The sequence below is a fragment of the Dama dama genome, chromosome 4 (assembly GCF_033118175.1).
Source record: "Dama dama isolate Ldn47 chromosome 4, ASM3311817v1, whole genome shotgun sequence".
NCBI lineage: Eukaryota > Metazoa > Chordata > Mammalia > Artiodactyla > Cervidae > Dama > Dama dama.
The window spans coordinates 66,792,046-66,812,826 of NC_083684.1; the positions used below are offsets into that span (position 1 = coordinate 66,792,046).

Below are 20,781 nucleotides of genomic sequence, written 5' to 3' on the forward strand. Positions count from 1 at the left end.
ATTCGTTACATCACTTCTATAGGCTTCTTGCATAAACTCTTGTGTTTCCTGATGCGTTTCTAGGGCAAAACTCTTCCATCACTTGTTCCATTACTACGGTTTCTCTCCAGTGTGTCTTCTCAGATGCTTACTGAGATAGCTACTACAACTAAAGGCTTTGCCACATTCTGTACATTTATAAGGTTTCTTTCCAGTATGAATTCGCCGATGTTGAGTAAGTGCTGAGTTGTAAGCAAAGGCTTTGCCACATTCAGTACATGAAAATGGTCTCTCCCCAGTATGAAGTCGCTGATGTTTAGTAAGACTAAAAACGTTAAAAAAGGCCTTGCCACAATTCTGTACATTTATAACGTCTATCCCCGGTATGAATTCGGTGATGTTGAGAAAGGTCCGAACTCCTAATAAAGGCTTTGCCACATTCTTTACATTTATAAGGTCTCTCTCCAGTATGGACCTGCTGATGTTGGGTAGGATGTGACCATTGGAGAAAGGCTTTGTAACATTCTTTACATTTGTAAGGCTTCTCTCCAGTATGAATTCGCTCATGTTGAGTAAGCTCTGAGCACTGAATAAAGGCTTTGTTACATTCTTTACATTCATAAGGTCTCTCTCCAGTATGAATTCGCTGATGTTGAATAAGACCTGAAATGTAAGTAAAGGCTTTGCCACATTCTGTACACTTGTAATGTTTCTCTCCAGTATGAATTCGCCAATGACGAGAAAGAGTTGAATTGTGAGTCAACGCTTTGCCACATTCTGTACATTTATAAGGTTTCTCTCCACTGTGAATTCGCTGATGTTCAGTAAGATGTGAGCGACGTTTAAACTCTTTGCTACATTCTGTACATTGGAAAGGTTTCCTTCCTGTATGAATTTTCCCATGTTTATTTAGATTGGATGGCTTACTAAAGACTTCCCCACATATCTTACACTTGTTTTCTTTCTGTGGAATCTGAACAGTGTGCTGTGGAAAAAGTTCTGAAGACTGACTAGAAACCCTACAATATTCAGTACAAGTCCTCTCTTCAGTACAAGTACTCTTATCAGGAGAAAAACCTGACATCTGATCAAAGGTATTTCCATATTTATGACTTTTAGATTCCTTGTTTGAAGATTCGGGTCCCTGATGTTTCTTAAGGTTGGAGTCTCCTTCAACCGTATACCCAGTTTCATTGCCTGAATACCTTCTCAGTCCACCAGAAATGCTCTTGTAATTATTGGAGCTGGAGCTCTTACTTAAGGTCTGACTCATTTTATTACACATGCAATGTTGTTGTGTATTAACCACATCACAATATATATTGAACAATGACGGTTGGATTATGTCTCTTCCATTATCATCAATATTACACATCTTGGAATGCAGAGAAAATATCTGTTGGGGGAAGAATAATGACCTCCTGGTCATGGATCTCTCAAATTGATTAGATTGTGAGTTTTCCCACTCATTGTTAAATTGTAGGTGTTCAGACATGCTTGAATGTATGTTTAGTTGAAGCCTAAGTTCAGAATTGTCTGAATGAGTATTTGCAGTAGAGATTAGATCACCTTCCAGATTTTCCATATTTCTTTTCAGAGAACATGTATGTTTCACAAAAGGATGGGAATCTTTTCTTAAATACTTAAACTTCTCTGCAGATGTTGAAGACTGAAGGCAGTGTTTTTCCCAGTTTGACTCATGTTGCTGATTTCTTTTTGCAGTAATGTCTGCATTTCTTTATGTCCACTTAAACACACTCTCCATCTTTCATATACTCTCGTACATTCCCAGTCTTTCATTGAATTTAAGTTTCTGAGCTGAAATGTTTGATATATTCGTAGGTTTGCTTTTGGGAATACATCTTCTAATGCTGGATTCTTTGGCATCAAATCCTGGATGTCTTGTGGAGTCATAGCTGAAAGATTCTAAATAGCAAGTAATTTTACCTGCTATTCTCAGTGAATACCTTTAAAGATTTAGAGAAAATTGATTACCAGTAGCTAGTTTAAAAATAAAATGGAGACAGAAGGATCAAGATACCAGTGGTTTAGGCAGACGTGGAGACCATCTCTGCCCAAATGAATGAGAAATGGAACAATTCTCACAGAGCCCCGCTAAGCACTAGCAGAGGCCCATCGAAATCTAAAAAAAACAAGAAGGATTCCTGCTGCGCCAGGTAGGATAAAAGAAAGAAGAAGGAAAAGGAAGAGGAGAGGAAGTGTGTTGGGGCCTGCAGTCCTGGGGGAGATGAAAGTCAGAAGAGGTCTCCATATCTGGGGAAGCCCCTCACTAGGGCAGCTCAGTTTGGACAGAAGGAGAGCCTCATTCTCTGTGGGAAGAGAACACGGCAACCAGCGTGTGGCAGCAGGACAGAGAGAGACCTGCACACGGGGTCCTGATCCCTGTGCTGCCCACCCAGCCTGAGAGGCAGGTCCACCACGGCAGACAAGGGCTGGGTGCTGGAATGTGGCTTCTGGAGAGCAGACCCAGGCAGAGGACTGCAGTTGGCTATGAGGAAACATCCTGAAGGGATGGGGTGAGGGCGGAGCTCTACAAGTGGGATGCTTGAGTTGGAAGCCTGAGCCACCATAGAGCAGAGTGTCATTGGTGAATGATTCCCAGAGAAGGAGCCCATTGCATCCCTTGTCCTTTGTGCCAGCTTGTCCTTGCAAGGGAATATGAAGAACTCCACCCATGTAGGTCTTTTGAGCGCCCCGGGCACGGCCTCCCCCATCGACCTCCTCCACAATCAGCAGACTCCTGTGCTCTGGGGCAGCTCAGGAGCAGACACCTGTGAGTTGCCCACACGCTCAGATGGAGCTGAAAGCACAGCTGAGCCCCAGGGATGAACAAGAAAAGCTGACACCTCTCCCTGCAGCAACAGAAGCCACGGTCTCACACCCACGGCCGGCTGTGTAACCTCAGCCCCTACAGAGCATCTGAATCACCTACCAGCGCTCTCTCAGTCAAGGCAGGGGCAGCTCTAGCTGCTGTAGACTCTGTGGGCTCCCACACAAGGGGGCTGCGCCAGGACAGAGCCTGAGCTGCCCCAGAGCACCACAGCAGGTCCAGCTCCAGGCTGAATGCAATCCCAGGACCTGACTTCACTGAATCTATGCCGGTGACCTTGTGAAAACAACATCTGCGAACATCCAGGGCCATGTGCCATTCTGTCCGTGGTTAAGGTGGGGCCAAGAGCAGTGCCAACACTACATCACATGAGAGCCTGCAGAACGCACGGGAGGGGAACCAGAGCACATCCTGAGTGAACATCCCCAGAGGAGTAATACTCAGTGACTTTTCTCCACGTGCGGGTGCTCCAGTCCCACCTGCCTCGCACCACAGATCAGAATCACAGCTAAGATTCAGGTCTGGGGGCTCTATTCCACCACGCAGGGAGCAGGCACCACCAGAGAGAGGGCAGTAACAACCACAGAACAATGGGGAAACAGCCCTGAATATCCACAGTAGGCTCTGGTCATGATTAACAGCAATCAAAGCCCAGATCAAGAGAGGATAAGGGCACAAACCTCTGGATCAATCTCACCCACCAAGGTGCAGACACCAGAAGGAAGACTAACTAGGTTCCTGTAACCTTCAAAAGAGAGACCAGAAACAAAACGCTGGACAAATGACATGGCAAAGACATAGGCGATAGGGGAAGAAACAAGATAAAAACCTCCAAGCACCACTGAATTAAGAGGTGATAGGCAATCTAATGATTACTTCCTCCTTTTAGTCATCTTAAGCGGAGACACTAAACACTTTCACAAATCCTAGGTGCCTAATAATTCTTAAATCCACTTCTTGCCACACAAGTTTCTGAGAATGGTCTATTAGATGTTTCAATCTAAAAGTCATAAATGATAGTGATAAAGAGTTAATCAGAAACTGAGGACACATAAGACATTGTCAACGAAACTGAATACAAATAAGACAAACTAAATAAAGTACTAGTTTTAAGAAATTAAATAAGAGGGACTTTCAAACTATGACTGAAAGAGGGAACTCTACTCATTGCTCTGTGGAGACCTAAATAGGAAAGAAATCAATAGAATGGTAAAAACTAGAGATCTCTTTAAGAAAATTAGAGATACCAGGAATATTTCAAACAAAGATGGGAACAATAAAGGACAGAAACAGGTTGGACCTAAAAGCAGCAGAAGATATTAAGAGAAGTTGGCAAGAATACATGGAAGAACTATACAAAAAAGATCTTAATGACCGAGATAACCATGATGGTGTGATCACAAACCTAGTAACAGACATCCTGGCATCCAAAGTCAAGTAGGACTTAGAGGAATGTGACCAACAAAGCTTGTGGAGGTGATGGAACTCCAGCTGACCTAGTTCAAGTCCTAAAAGATGATAATGCTAAAGTTCTGTACTAGATAAGCCAGGAAATGTTGAAAACTCAGCAGTGGACACAGGACTGGGAAAGGTCAGTTTTCATTCCAATCACAAAGAAAGACAACGCCAAGGAAGGCTCAAACTACTATATAATTTCCCTCATTTATAAACAATAATAAAGGCTCAAATATTTACCTAGCAAGGCTTTAACAGTAAGTGAACTGAGAGCTTCCATATATTCAAACTGGATTTAGAAATGGCAGAGGAACCAGAGATCAAATTGCCAACATCCTTTGGATCATATAAAAGGCAAGAGAGTTCTGGAAAAACAACTACATCTTTTTTGGCTACCCCACAGTCTTTGAATGTGAGGATCACAAGAAACTGTGGAAAATTCTTCAAGAGATGGGAACACCAGACTACCGTACCTGCCTCCTGAGAAATCTGTATGCATGTCAAGAAGCAACAGTGAGAACTGGACATGTGACAATGGACGGATTCCAAATTGGGAAAGGAGCACGTCAAGGCTGTACATTGTCACCCTGCTTATTCAACTTATATGCACAGTATGTCATGCAACATATCAGGTTGGGGGAAGCACTAATTGGAATCAAGATTTCAGGGAGAAATATTCATAATCTCAGATGTACAGGTGACACCACCCTTATAGCAGAAAGCGAAGAGGAACTGAGGAGTCTGTTGATGAAACTGAAAGAAGAGGGTGAAAACGCTGAAAAACTCAATCTTCACAAAACGAAGATCATGGCACCAGTCAGGTCGTTTCATGGCAATCGGTAGGAGAAACAGTGAAAGCACTGACTTTATTTTCTGGGTTCCAAAGTCACTGCAGATGGTGACTACAGCCATGAAAGTAAAAGACGCTTGCTCCTTGGAAGGAAAGCTGTGACCACAGCAGGCAGCGTATTAAAAGCAGAAACATTTCTTTGCTGACAGAGGGTCGTCTAGTCAAAGCTATGGTTTTTCCAGTAGTCATGTGTGGATGTGAGAGTTGGACCATGAAGAAAGCTGAGTGCCGAAGAATTAATGCTTTTGAACTGTCGTGTTGGAGAAGACTCTTGAGAGTCTCTTGGTGTGCAAGAAGAACACACCACTCCATCCTAAAGGAAATAGGTTCTGAATATTCATTGGAAGGACTGATGCTGAAGCTCTGATGCTCTGGCCACCTGATGCAAAAAGCTGACTCACTGAAAAAGATCCTGATGCTGGGAAAGATTGAAGAGAAGAGAAGGGGAGACAGAGGATGAGATGGTTGGATGGCACCACTGACTCGATGACCAACAGTTTGAGCAGGCTCTGGGAGTTAATGATGGACAGGGAAGTCTGGCGTGCTGCAGACCATGGATTGCAGAGTCAGACTCGACTGAGCAACTGAACGGAACTGACTGATATGTATGATCGATTCTCTTTGCTGTATAGGAGTACAAAATTGGAAAACAGCTATATTCCAATTGGAACTTTTAAAAAAGATTTCTTTATATAACCTAAAAATTGTCATAGTTTGAATCGACTATTAATAATATAGTGGAACATGTGGTAAGACTTTATGCCAATTTATTTTAAAATTCTATGAGGTAATAGAATGTAATAAAGTATTTTAACAAATTTTAGAATTAGGGCAAATACACTTAAGATATTTAATATGAGATCATATAAGTGAAAGAGAAACTTTGAAGTCAACGTGAGATGTGCATTCTTTCATTTTTAAGAGGTTTTGTTTTCTGCAGTGAAAAATTACTTGAATTTGAAATTTATATAGAAGGTCCTATGTGTCATTCCCAGTATAGGAAATTATAAACCAGAGGACAAAAACACATCCCCAGTATTCCTAGAAGTTTGATAGTTTGTCTACCACTCCATTCACACACACACATTTCTGTCTAGAGGTAGAAGGAAAGCTGAAAAGGAGTGTCACATATTTACTCAGAAATGGGCAGAGTTTTCCTAGGGCCCCCAAGCAATGGAAGAGCAACGAATGAATGCAGTTTGTCACAAGCCAAGAGGAGACTTTTAGTTCACTCTGTGGTGGAGAAAACTAATCGCTGGAGATAAATTCATGAATGATTTTAGAGACAGAATGGGGCAGGTGACACATTTCTATGACAGTGGCAGACACAAGCCCAGGTTTTCAAAAAAACATTTCCATTGAAGCAAATCTTCCAAAGCCATGTGACGAAGGATGAGTTCCTCATTGCTCCTGGGACCACTCACCTGAGTCATCATCTCCGTCCATTCATACCTACCTAGGTAAATGGCTGTTGTCTCCATTCTCCTTATATTCCTGGGATCCTTCAGTTGCTCCAGAAAGGCGACCAGGTCCAGCTTAGAGACAAATCCTGTTGATCAGAGAAAGGAAAATTTGTGTTGGTAGAGATTCATCAGTATCTAATCCAATATGTATTCAGGTGAGACGAGAACGCATTTTGTTCTAGAAAACGATATCCGGAAATACTTTATTCAAAGTGGCTATACAATACTAACAAACACCTAAAAATCAGATCCTGAGATTCTGGTCAAGTAGTACTAAGGCAAAAGTAAGTGGTATCAATGTGAAATTAAGAGAGTGTGCAACTATTTAATACCACAGAACTTACACTATTACCACTAATCTAGAATGAAGGAGGCGGAGTACATCAAGGAAGAAAACCATCACCAGCATAACGAATCATGAAGCCTTTCTTTCTAAACTCAGAGATACTCATTTCCCCTAGAAAGCAGAGATGTGGAACTACTGTGGGAAGCAGAAAATTTCGGAAGACATTCTTGAAATGAAGGAACCAAAACCTAGTGGGTAGGTAACTGACTCTGGAAGGCAGTTATCCTCACCCAAGGAGGCCAGGTTCCCATAGGTCTCTAACATCACGTCCCTATACAATTTCCGCTGACCGAGGTCCAGGCATTCCCACTCCTCTTGAGGGAAGTCTATGGGCACATCCCGGAAGATCAGCCGTCCCTGAAATACAAAGTACAGATGCGCTGGGGCCGTGGGAAGACTTCCTAATGTGACCCAAGATGAAAACAGCAAGTTCAGAGACCTAGTCGTGAAGTAGTTGCTTGGCTGGTATTACAAAATATACTTTTTACACAGTAATCCTTTCTACCCAATTTCTAATGTGAAGGAAAGAGGATGAGTTATGATCCACAAGCCATTAGAGAAGCTATTCTCATCTGAAAGAAAAATTATAAAATCATCAGGGCAACATTAGTAGATTTATTTTTCAGCATTCTACTCGTGTGACATAGGATAAATTGTTTATCAAAGAAACATGAAAAAATTTTTTAAAGTGTATCTGAGCCAAGAGTTCTGAAGTGGGGCCAAAGGGCCACATTTTTAGCAAGGTTATTTGAGTTAGCAATGTTGAAAATTCTGCTTGATGAATGACGATTTTGAACCTCAATGAAATAGAATAGTAAGGTAAGATTTCATACTTAAGTTGCAACTGTAACTGTTTTACAGATTTTAACAAGTCTAATAGGATAGTAACCCTTCTCTTGGTCTAGGCTCGGGTTGGAAAAGAAATTCCAGACATGAGACTAAATGAGAGGGAAGTCAAGTTTATTAGAATGGGGGACGCTGTTAGAACAGCAGGCCAGCTCAAATGAGAACGGATGTTGAACAGGGGTCCTCAGTCCACGTTCATAGCCAGGGTACAAGGAGTGGGATAGGGGTCTTGTGGATCATTTGCTGAATGGATGAGGGACATATACTAGGTGGGGGGCAGAGTAAGAAAAATAGATTCTCCCCCGCAAGAAAAAGAAAAATACATTCTCCTTATGGGGAGGAGAGGAGACAGTTTATGCTGCTCAGAAGGACCTGCAATCCATCAATAGTTACAGCATGGGGCAAGAAAGTTGCTAAGGGTCTTATTTTTCCATCCCTGCATTCCAAGACCCTCCTTGGTTTTATCTATTCTTTAGTCCATGGGTCACCACATACCTCCCTCACTTTATTTTTTTATTTTTTATTTTTTTCTCACTTTATTTTTAAGGCCAATTCTTTGGCCCCTGTTAATACCTTGCACATGTCTAACTATCTACCCGTTTCTGTTCTCACACATTAGGGATTCCAGTTTCAAGGAGAAAGGGGCGATGACCGCTCTGGCTTCTTCAGGCTGAGCAGGGGTGCCATTGGAATCTGAGTTCCCTTTTCCTAGTCTGTTAGCGTGCATTTATGGAGGGCGATGAGAGCCCATGGAATGATAAGGTGACTTGTTTCAGCATTGTCTAGGTGTTGGTCAGGAAATATTCTTGCATGACCACTTTGAAATGTGTGGTATTTTAAAAGAAACAAACTTTACAAGAAAGTTAAAAGTACATGGCCCAAAGATGAAAAGAAGTAGAAAAGCTGCTCATGGACTAGCCAGGAGAACCAGAACTGGACATTGGTTCGTCACGTTAGTGTTTCTCTAGGTACGAGAAGAAGCAAGAATTTGGGCTCATAAAATCTTTACCTGAAAGTATCTAACTATCAGAAGGCCAGTTCTTCTGGGTTTTTCCCGGAGCTCAGAGTGCCTTCTTTCTGATCTCTACTCTGAACTCCTTTTGGGGCTGTTGAAGGTCGGAAACTTGAAATGGTCATGATGTCCTCTTTGTAGAGACAGCTGTCAGAGTCCAGTCCGCAGGGCCCCTTTGTAGCCACATAGTTGACCATGCTTTGGGGGCACTTCTTGGCCATTGTGTCCCGTGGCACTGGGAAGGCTCATTCCTAGGTCTAGGGAAGATTCCAATGATAGGCCACTCAATGTGCTGTTTCTAGAGCAGGCCTTGTGAGTAGCAAAATCTCTGGACCATACCTGTCTTACTAGCCTCTTGGTACAGGAAAACATTCCCTGTTCTTGCTTCTTCCCATATCTAGTGTTACATTATTACAATCATTGATCTCATCTGGAACTGCGTATCAGCATTTCATCACAGGCTCAGTCACATATTGAGTAACGTAAGAAACAATCTGAAACAAGCGATATAGAAAATAATATAGCTATAGCTGGCAGTTATTAGGAAGGTCATAAGTAAGAATGATAAGTCAAGAACTTTCATTAGGTAGAGCCCAGTATACCCCAGGTCATCTGACTTCATTTCTTAAATGACTATAGCCTGGTGTTAATCTCCTGGTTGTACATCATGGAGCATCTCATCTTTATCTGAAGACTGCTTCCTGAGAGTAGCTTTAGAAACAAACTTAGTGTCCTTTATAGTAACTTAATTGAATCTTTTAGAAATATAACATAACAAGGAACTATCTCAGAAATGAGTCTTGGTAAACACTAGACCTTAATTAAGAAAACTAGAAACTTACTTTAACAATGAAAAATTTACTATTCAGTGAAACATTTTTTTCATTTTGAGGGCATTAACCCTGTAGCCAGGGAAGGCTTTAACCCATCAAATAAAAATGAGGTTTGTCAGGGAGCTGGGAAAAGCCAGGCAGCCATCTTGGATTTCCCATAGTGCTGATTCTTTGATTTACAGCTATTGTTCACCCATTTTTAATTCCACAATTCAGGAGCAGACTATGGCCATGTTTTAAGGACATCAGGATAGCAAGGTCTACCTATCAGGGGTTATTTTTGTAGAAGACGAATGAGCTTTGTCTGCATGTACCATAATCTTCACATCACACCTGGGCTTGGATGATCAATACACCTACCCCAAACACCCAGCGTCTATAATCCACACAATGAGTGTTCATTCTCAGAAGCAAAGAGAAACCAAGATGGGGGAGTTTCTCCATTAACTATGAGCATTTCCACACATTCCTTATTCCTTTCTTCTACAATCTTCTTTAAAGAGAAAGGAAAGAAGTATCAACTTCATAGCCTCATGATGTCAAAGAGACGTCTCCAGAACCAGTGGGCATCATTACATCATTACACCAGATGTCATGGTGTAAATGAATCACATGAAAGATGCACTATCACTGCCTGGGCATTCTGGAATTAACTAGGAAATTATAACTTGAGTCTAACATTTTAAAATGTTAATTTTATGCAAATTTCATGTCACCTATACTTCCCCTGTTTAGTATCCTCATAATGCATTTAACTAGTAAGTCTTAGTAATGCAAAGGACAATATCTCCTAGTTTTCTTTTTATTTCTGAACATTTTCTGAAAAACTCTGGACCACTGAGTTGAGTCACTGGGCTTCCCCGCTGGCTCAGTGGTAAAGAATCTGCCTGCCAATGCTGGAGATGTGGCTTCAGTCTCATGGTGGAGAGAATCCCCGGGACGAGAAAATGGCAACCCACTGCAGAATTCTTGCCTGGAAAATCCCATGGACAGAAGAGAATTGGTTCTATGGATAATGGCATTTTCAAACACGGTTTTAAATATCTAAATTGCATCCAGGTGCTAAGTCATCACCGCATTTCCCAACGTCCCTAAAATCCAAACACCAAACCACATCCCAGTGGGAGTGAGGATAGGAGTGACTCCCCATGCTAATCTCTCACAAAAAAAGAATATTTTGAACAGTTCAAAGTCGCTGATTCATGATGAGAATTCATCATGCTCCATAGAAAGCGAGGATGCAGACAATGGAGAAAAGGCTCTGGGACACAAGGAAGTAGTCTAAAGGGCAGGTCTTTGCTATAATAAGAGGAAATGGGGAAAACTAAGATGATAACAAATGCCTGGGAAGAAAAATTAAGAGCAGAGAACTAAAGGCTTGCATATTCTCATTAGGGCATTTCAGGAGGAAAAGCAGACACAGCCGGAGACCCAGGATAGGACATTTACCTGAGAAGCTGCCGTTTCCTCTTCCTCCTCCTCCTATTCTGTCTTCTCTGGGGATGTTATGCTGCAAACGCACTTCTGAGTTTTGAGAAAATAGCTTGGAGGACATCAACAGATCTCTTTAACTTGCAACCACTGCTCCTACTGAAAGGTTGTTGCTGAATCACTCAAAGACGATGGGGTTCTTGGCCTCTGGAGGAGAATAATTCAACCCGGGGCCAGGGACGAGGCTTGATCGCTCAGAGCTTTTGTGGAATAAAGTTTTATTAAAGTATAAAGGAGATAGAGAAAGCTTCTGACATAGACATCAGAAGGGGGCAGAAAGAGTACCCGCTTGCTAGTGTTAGCCATGGAGTTACATACTCTCCAATGAATCCAAAGAATGTCTGGAGGTTGTAAAGACCTCACCAGATCTACTCCCATAATTTACATTTTAAGATAACAGGATTAGCCAGAAGGTTTAATCCAGAGACTGTCCTCAGGCAGGATTCATTATTATTATATAATCCTAAGGAATGTAGAGGGAAAAAAGTAAAAAGTTTGTCCTTTCTTTCTCCTTGAGTATTCCAGACCTCTCTCTCCTTGGGGATCCCTGGACTTCTTTTCAGCCTACCTAGGAAATGACTCTCTTATTCCCCTCCCCCCTTTCTTTTGGAATTGTGTTGCCAAGGGAAAGGGACATCGTTTTCATTCCATAACTACTTCTGGTGTTAAGGCGTGTGGTCCCTAAATTGTTCTTGAGGCAACCTATTCTCCTAACCCTCGTATTGAGGGTCTCTGATTCAGGGGCCCCCAGTAATAGTTGGAGGAGTCTGTGTCTAGGCTCCTTCCTATGAGGAAGCTTAGACAACCTTTTCTGAACTTAAAGCTTTTAGGCGGTTAGAAAATCCCATTATACAGTTACAGGCAAAAGAGTCATTAAACCAAGTTAAAATCAAAATGAAAAGTCACTTTATGTCTATAGTTACATCAGTCCAGCTTAAGGTTTTTAGATGTCATCAGTTTAAGATGAGGCATCACATGTGACTGTTATTGATGGTATTTGCAGACTTGGAGAGTCTTTTCCTTGAAGTGGAGATGTCCGCCACAGGAGGCCTTCCACTGATGAAGAGGGGAGCACTCCACAGACCCAGCAGTTAGACTGATTGTGGAATTCAGAGTAAGAATGAGCCCAGGACCGGAGGACATTGTCTTGAAGATCAAACGGCAGACTCAGGATTTTTACAGTCAGCAGAAGTAGGCTCACATAGTTTATCTGGTCAATCTTTTGGCTTGTCCAGACAGTCCCATTACAGAAGTGGATTGGGAAGATAGTGGGCCACGGGCTTCAGAACACACAGAGAAATTTGCCCCAATATCTAAAAGGAAATCGACAGATTGGCCTCCCACAGTTATTAACACCTGGGCTTCCTCAGGTGTAATTAGGATGGGAGCTTGTGTGGGGACCCCTGGGCACCTTCAGTCCTGATTGTCTTGAGAGTCCGACCCCTGAGACCTACGCCTCTGGGGGCAGTCTCTCTTCCAGTGTGGTCCTTTGCAGACTGGACATGGAGCCGGGGGAAGCTTAGATGCCTGAGGGCAATCCCGCTTGAGGTCCCCCTCATTTCCACAGTAATAGCAACTCCATCCCTTTTCACCTGGGTCCCTCTGGGCATCTTTCTCAGGCTGTTTAAGAAGGGTTTTCATAGCCATTGCGAAGTCTTTCACCTGTTCCTTTGTCTTTTTCTGTCTTTCTTTCTTTTCCTCATAATCCCTACCATAATAGACTGTCTGAGCCACTTGGAACAGATTATCTAAAGACTGATTTGGTCCATAGGCCCGTTTTAATAGCTTATGGCTGATATCTAGACTGACTGAGAAATCTATCCTTTAAGATCACTTTTCCCTCTTCCCTTTTGGGATCAATCTCAGTGAATCTGCTTCTCTCTGTCTATCTAGGAATTTGCCAGCAGCTTCCTTCTCCTCCTGTTCTATGTCTGCCAATTTGCCATAGTTTAAAGGCTTACTTTAATGTGCTTCCTGGTGGCTCAGATGGTAAAGCGTCTGTCTGCAGTGCTGAAGACCCAGGTTCAATCCTGGGGTCGGGAAGATCCCCTGGAGAAGGAAATGGCAACCCACTCCAGGACTCTTGCCTGGAAGATCCCATGGACAGAGGAGCCTGGTAGGCTACATTCCATGGGGTCGCAAAGAGTCGGACACGACTAAGCAACTTTACCTTAAAGGTTTAGCACACCCCTGCCTGAGTCCTTCAAGAATATATCTGACAAAATGACTCTGATCCCATCTTCCTTTAGCTGTGTTGTAGTCCCAGTCTAGTTCTGTAATTGGGACCACCTCATTCTCAGTGGGGAGGGCAGTTATCTCCCTCTTCCCTACTGATTCATTATCAAGCAATTCATCTCCATAAGCAACCGCTTTTCCCAAAACTTTTTTGAGTCGGGAGTCAGCATTTGTCCCAAGATATATATCACATCCTTCCAAGTAAGGTCATAAAGCAGAGAAACATCTTTAAAAGCTCTAATATATTTTTCTGGGTCCTCTAAATAGTCTCCCAGATCTTCCTTGATTTCTTGTATTTCTTGATAAAAAAAAAAGGCTTATACTGATTATTTCTCCCAGTGGGTGCTTCATGAAAACAGCCTCTTCATGTGTGGCTGTTCCTCAGTCTCTCTGGCTGCTCTGTGTATATGATCCCAGGGGTAGATTGGAGAAATCTGCTTTTCCTTACCTCTTTGTCTCCTGTCCTCCATCTAATTTGCAAGGAGTTATGAAATGGCCAAAGAAACCAAAAACTTTGACCAAGAAAGGAGAGTTCAGTCCACATGCTTAGCCTATCTCTGGTCAGTCCCCAAAGGAGACGTTGGGTGCCTCTTGGCATTGGCAGGTTGGTAAAAATCCCCGACAGGTTTCTGCCATCAGCCCTATGAGGTCACCACAGAGCCACAGAGCAGTTCACTTGCTTCATGCAGAGCATTTCATTCATTCATGCAAGCACACCAAAGAGTTAGTCAAGCACAGCAGAAAACGTGTTCGCTAGGAGAACTAGAGCTACAAGCACCCTTCCCTTGTCCTGAAGAATCCCGGATGAGCCAAGGTGAAAGGTTGTTGCTGAATCACGCAAAGAGGCTGGGGTTCTTGGCCTCTGGAGAATTCAATCTGGGGCCAGAGACAAGGCTTGATTGCTCAGAGCTTTTGTGTAGTAAAGTTTTATTAAAGTATAAAGGAGACAGAGAAAGCTTCTGACATAGACATCAGAAGGGGACAGAAAGAGTATCCCCTTGCTAGTGTCAGCAATGGAGTTACATACTCTCCAATGAATCCAAAGAATGCCTGGAGGTTGTAAAGACCTCACCAGATCTACTCCTATAATTTACATTTTAAAATAATGGGATTAGCCAGAAGGTTTAATCCAGAGACTGTCCTCAGGCAGAATACATTATTGTTATATAATCCTAAGGAATGTAGAGGAAAGAAAAAAAGTTTGTCCTTTCTTCTTCTTTGAGAATTCCAGACCCCTCTTTCCTTGGGGACCCCCAAGCTTCTTCTCAACCTGCCTAGGAAATGACTCTCTCACTAGACAGAAAGACCTTGAAAAGCTGAGAAGAACAACCTCTCCTGTCCTCTGTCTCAGGAGAGATTCAGGAACAATCAATTCCTACCTGGAGACCAGCCTGTGAGCTAATTTCTTGATTGTTTTCTCCCCAGAGATAGCTGCTAACCCTCTGCTCACACAGACGGTGTGAGCTGACTGACTCCCCCGGTCCAAATCCAGCTAGACCAACCCTGCGGCCTCTCCTTGGGCTGAAGCTGGGCCTCAGCTCTCACAAGTGGACCAGGAGCCAAGTCCTTATCCCGGGCCTCCCCTTAGAATCCCCTGGAGCACATCCTACACACCACACTGATGCTCCCACAGGACCAAAATAGAACTCTGTTGGGAGGGCATCCGTGAGGTCATTTCCTGACAGTGGTCACATGATCCTGATGGGAAACCAGATGGAAACCACTTGGCTAAAGATTCTTTCTGAACCATTTCAATGAATACAGATCCCTGGTGCCCAGGTCCCCACTCCAAGAAGTTATGAATCTGCAGGTCAACAGTGCTGCCATGAAAGGTGTCATCAGAAAATCCCATTTTTTCTGATGTTTCTTCCCCAGAACCAATGTTCAGGAGTCCTGAGCTCAAAGCCTCACACTCACCACACCTAAGACCTCTCTGTAGGGGAGGATTTAGGGCAGGAGTTTCTGAGAGAGGTCAAAGCTGGAATCAGGCAGAGAAAACAGGAGTACTTGCAGTTCAGCTTTTATTTATTTATTTTTTTAAATTTTTATTGATGTATAGTTGATTTACAGTGTTATGTTAGTTTCAGGTATACTTTCCTATATGTATATATATATTCTTTTTCAGACTTCTTTTCCTTTATAGGTTACTACAAGATATGGGATTTTCCAGGCAAGAATACTGGAGTGGGTTGCCATTTCCTTCTCCAGCAGCTCAGCTTTTATAAGTTACCCTGAGTAAAGTGCCTCGGACTCCCTAGGCTGAGTGTGGATTCATCCATTCAAACCAAGACAGGGATTCCGGTGAGCACTGTACGGATTATTTGAGTGCTGAATTACACTCACTTCAAATAATCTCAAATCATGTCATTACTAACAAGCATACATACATTGCTAAGAATTGTAACTTTCTAACCATAAACCTTCATCTCACGATTCATGCTAATACATCCATCTTCTACGTGTTTTAACTATGGAGTACTCCCTACAGTCATTCTCCTTCAGAGAAACTTCTGAAAACAAAACTAGTGAAATGCCTTCTAGTATGCAATCTCTGATGTTTACTCTGATTTAACTTTTGATTAACAACCTTTCTACATATTTGTTACATCGTTCCCATAGGTTTCTTATATAAACTCTTGTGTTTTCCGATGCATGTTCAGAGCAAACCTCTTCCATCACTTGTTCCATTACTAGGGTTTGTTTCCAGTGTGTGTTCTCAGATGTTTAGTGAGATTACTACTATGACTAAAGGCTTTGCCACATTCTGTACATGTATAAGGTTTCTCTCCAGTATGAACTCGCAAATGTGTAGTAAGAATTGAGTTCCGATTAAAGGTTTTGCCACATTCTGTACATTTATGCGGTCTCTCCCCAGTATGGATTCGCTGATGTTTAGTAAGACTAGAAATGTTTAAAAAGGCCTTGCCACATTCTGTACATTTATAACATCTATCCCCGGTATGAATTCGGTGATGTTGAGTAAGGGCCGAACTCGTAGTAAAGGCTTTGTTACATTCTTTACATTTATAAGGTCTCTCTCCAGTATGGAGTCGCTGATGTTTAGTAAGACTAGAAACGTTAAAAAAGGCCTTGCCACATTCTGTACATTTATAACATCTATCCCTAGTATGAATTTGGTGATGTTGAGTAAGGGCCGAATTCGTAGTAAAGGCTTTGTTACATTCTCTACATTTATAAGACTTCTCTCCAGTATGAATTCGCTGATGTCGAGTAAGATGTGAGTATTGAATAAAGGCTTTGTTACATTCTTGACATTTATAAGGTCTCTCCCCAGAATGAATTCGCTGATGTCGAGTAAGATGTGAGCAATGAATAAATGTTTTGTTACATTCTTTACATTTATAAGGTCTCTCCCCAGAATGAATTCGCTCGTGTCCAGTAAGAAGTGAGGGACGAATAAAGGCTTTGTCACATTCTTTACATTTATAAGGCTTCTCTCTAGTATGAATTCGCTCATGTTGAGTAAGTTTCGAGGACTGAATAAAGGCTTTGTTACCTTCTTTACATTCATAAGGACTCTCTGCGGTATGAATTTCCTGATGTTGGGTAAGATGTGAGCATTCAATAAAGGTTTTGTTACATTCTTTACATTTATAAGACTTCTCTCCAGTATGAATTTGCTGATGTCGAGTAAGATGTGAGTATTGAATAAAGGCTTTGTTACATTCTTGACATTTATAAGGTCTCTCCCCAGAATGAATTCGTTGATGTCGAGTAAGATTTGAGCACTTAGTAAATGTTTTCTTACATTCTTTACATTTATAAGGTCTCTCCCCAGAATGAATTCGCTGATGTCCAGTAAGATTTGGGAACTTAGTAAATGTTTTGTTACATTCTTTACATTTATAAGGTCTCTCTCCAGAATGAATTCGCTCATGTCCAGTAAGACGTGAGGGACGACTAAAGGCTTTGTCACATTCTTTACATTTATAAGGCTTCTCTCCAGTATGAATTCGCTGGTGTTCAATAAGATGTGAGTTGTAAATAAAGGCTTTGCCACATTCTGCACATTTATAATCTTTCTCTCCAGTGTGAATTCGCTGATGTTGAGTAAGAACTGAGCGATACTTAAACGTTTTGCTGCATTGTGTACACTGGAAAGGTTTCCTTACTGTATGAATTTTTGTATGACTACTTAGGTGGCGTGATTTACTAAACAGTTTCCCACATATCTTACACTTGTTTTCTTTCTGTGGATTCTGAACAGTCTGCAGTTGAATAAGTTCTGAAGATTGATTTAAAACCATACCATATTCAGTACAAGTCCCCTCTTCAGTACAAGTACTCTTACCGAGAGAAAAACCTGACATTTGATCAAAGGCATTTCTACAAGTATTACTTGTAGAATCCTTGTTAGAAGACTTGGGTCCCTGATGTTTCTTAAGGTTGGAGTCTCCTTCAACCGTATACCCAGGTTCATTGCCTGAATACCTTCTCAGTCCACCAGAAATACTCTTGTAATTATTGGAGCTGGAGCTCTTACTTAAGGTCTGACTCATTTTATTACACACAGAAAGTTGTTGTGTACTGACCATATCACAATATGTATTGAACAATGATGATTGGATTGCATCTCTTCCAGTATCATCAACATTATACATCTTGGAATGGAGAGAAAATATCTGTTGGGGGAAGAAAAATGAGCCCCTGCTCACGGATCCCTCTAATTGATTAGATTGTGAGTTTTCCCACTCGCTGTTAAATTGTAGGTGTTCAGACATGCTTGAATGTATGTTGAGTCGAAGCCTATGTTCAGAATTGTTTGAATGAGTATTTGCAGTAGAGACAAGATTACCTCCCAGATATTTCATGTTTCCTTTTAGAGAACATGTATGTTTCAAAAAGGGATGGAAATCTTTTCTTAAACACTTACACATCTTGGCAAATGTTGAAGACTGAAGTGGGTGTTTTTCCCAACGTGACTCAGGTCGCTCAATTCTTTTTCCAGTAATGTTAGAAATCTGTGTAACTGTCTCCATTTCTTTATGTCCATATAAACATCCTCTCTGTCTTTCATATACCCATGTATATTCCCAGAATTTCCTTAAATGTAAGTTTCTGAGGTGAAATATTTGATATATTCCTAGGTTTGCTTTTGGGAACACATCTTCTAATGTTGGATTCTTCGGCATCAAATCCTGGGTGTCTTGTGGAGACAAGGCTGAAAGATATCAAATAACAAGTAATTTCCCCTGCTATTCTCAGTGAATATCTTTAAACATTTAGAGAAAATCGATGACCATAGCTAGTTTAAAACTAAAATAGAGATAAAAAAAAAATAAAGTAGAGATGGAAGCATCAAGGTGCCAGAGGATTAGGCAGATGTGGAGACCATCTCTGTCTCAACAAACGAATCAGAAATGGAACAATTTTCACAGAGCCCAGCTGAACACTAGCAGAGACCCCTCGAAATCTAAAGAAACAAGAAAGATTCCTGCTGAGCCAGGTGGGACAAGAGAAAGAAGAAGGAAGAGGAAGTGGGATGGGGCCTGTAACCTGGGGGGACATGAAACTGAGCAGTGGTCTCCACATCCAGGGAAGCCCCTCATCAGGGGCTCAGTTTGGACAGAAGGAGAGCCTCATTCTCCTCGGGAAGAGAACATGGCAACCAGTGTGTTGCAGCAGGAGAGAGTGAGACCTGCACACGGGGTCCTGACCCCGGCCCTGCCCACCCAGCCTGAGAGGCATGTTCACCACTGCAGACAAGGGCTGGGTGCTGAAGTGTGGGGTTCGGACAGCAGACCCAGGCAGAGGATTGAGGTTGGCTGTGAGGAAACATCCTGAAGGAATGGGACTGTGGGAGGAGGTCTGCAAGCGGGATGCTTGTGGTAGAAGCCTGAACCACCACAGAGCAGAGGGGTATTGGTGAGTGATGCCAAAGAAGAAGCTCATTGGATCCCTTGTCCTTTGTGCCAGACCCTGCTCACCAAGGATGATGAAGACCTCCACCCACGTAGGACTTTTGAGCCCCCACGCACGGCCTCCCCCATCAGCCTCCTCCACAATCAGCAGACTCCTGTGCTCTGGGGCAGCTCAGGAGCAGACACCTGTGAGTTGCCCACACGCTCAGATGGAGCTGAAAGCAGAGCTGAGCCCCAGGGATGAAGAAGAAAAGCTGACACCTCTCCCTGCAGCAACAGAAGCCACGGTCTCACACCCACGGCCGGCTGTGTAACCTCAGCCCCTACAGAGCATCTGAATCACCTACCGGCGCTCTCTCAGTCAAGGCAGGGGCAGCTCTAGCTGCTGTAGACTCTGTGGGCTCCAACACAAGGGGGCTGGGCCAGGACAGAGCCTGAGCTGCCCCAGAGCACCACAGCAGGTCCAGCTCCAGGCTGAATGCAATCCCAGGACCTGACTTCACTGAATCTATGCCGGTGACCTTGTGAAAACAACATCTGCGAACATCCAGGGCCATGTGCCATCATGCCCATGATTAAGGTGGGGCCAAGAGCAGTGCCTACACTACATCACATGAGAGCTGGCAGAACGCATGAGAGGGGAACCAGAGCACATCCTGAGTGAACATCCCCAGAGGAGTAATACTCAATGACTTTTCTCCATGTGCAGGTGCTCCAGTCCCATGTGCCTCGCACCACAGATCAGAATCACAGCTAAGACTCAGATCTGGAGGCTCTATTCCACCATGCAGGGAGCAGGCACCACCAGAGAGAGGGCAGTAACAACCACAGAACAATGTGGAAACAACCCTGAATATCCACAGCAGGCTCTGGGCATGGTTAACAGCAATCAAAGCCCAGATCAAAGGATGAGGGCACCAACCTCAGGACCAACCTCACCCACCAAGGTGCAGACACCAGAAGGAAGGCTAACTAGGTTCCTGTAACCTTCAAAACAGAGACCACAAACAGAATGATGGACAAAATGACATGGCAAAGAAATAGGTTATCGGGGAAGAAACAAGATAAAAACCTCCAGGCACCACTGAATTCAGAGGTGATAGGCAATCTAATGATTATTTCCTGCTTTTAGTCATGTTAAGTGGAGACAGCAAACACTTTCACAAATTCTATATACCTAATAATTCTTAAATCCACTTCTTGCCACACAAGTTTCTGAGAATGGTCTATTAGATGTTTCAATCTAAAAATCATATATGATAGTGACAGAGAACGAATCAGAAACTGAGGACACATAAGCAGTGTCCAAGGAAGCTGAATACAAATAAGATAAACTTAATAAAGTACTAGTTTGAAGAAATTAAGTAAGAAGAGAGACTTAAACTATGACTGAAAGAGGGAACTCTACTCACTGCTCTGTGGAGACCTAAATGAGAAGGAAATCAATAGGACGGTAAAGACTAGAGATCTCTTTAAAAAAACTAGAGGTACCGGGAATATTTCAAGCAAAATGGGAACAATAAAGGACAGAAACAGGA

General features: G+C 42.6%; 1 protein-coding gene and 1 pseudogene across 1 annotated transcript in view; both read right to left on the reverse strand.

Annotated features, from left to right (window-relative positions):
* Positions 1–9,023, reverse strand: part of LOC133055195 (zinc finger protein 850-like) — a 78,464-nt pseudogene extending 69,441 nt beyond the window's left edge.
* Positions 9,024–16,051: 7,028 nt separating this feature from the next.
* LOC133054817 (zinc finger protein 850-like) overlaps positions 16,052–20,781 on the reverse strand; it is a 36,710-nt gene continuing 31,980 nt past the window's right edge. Inside the window, exon 2 of the mRNA XM_061140140.1 lies at positions 16,052–17,439. Coding sequence (XP_060996123.1) covers positions 16,052–17,439 — 1,388 coding nt within the window. The remainder of the gene's footprint in view (positions 17,440–20,781) is intronic.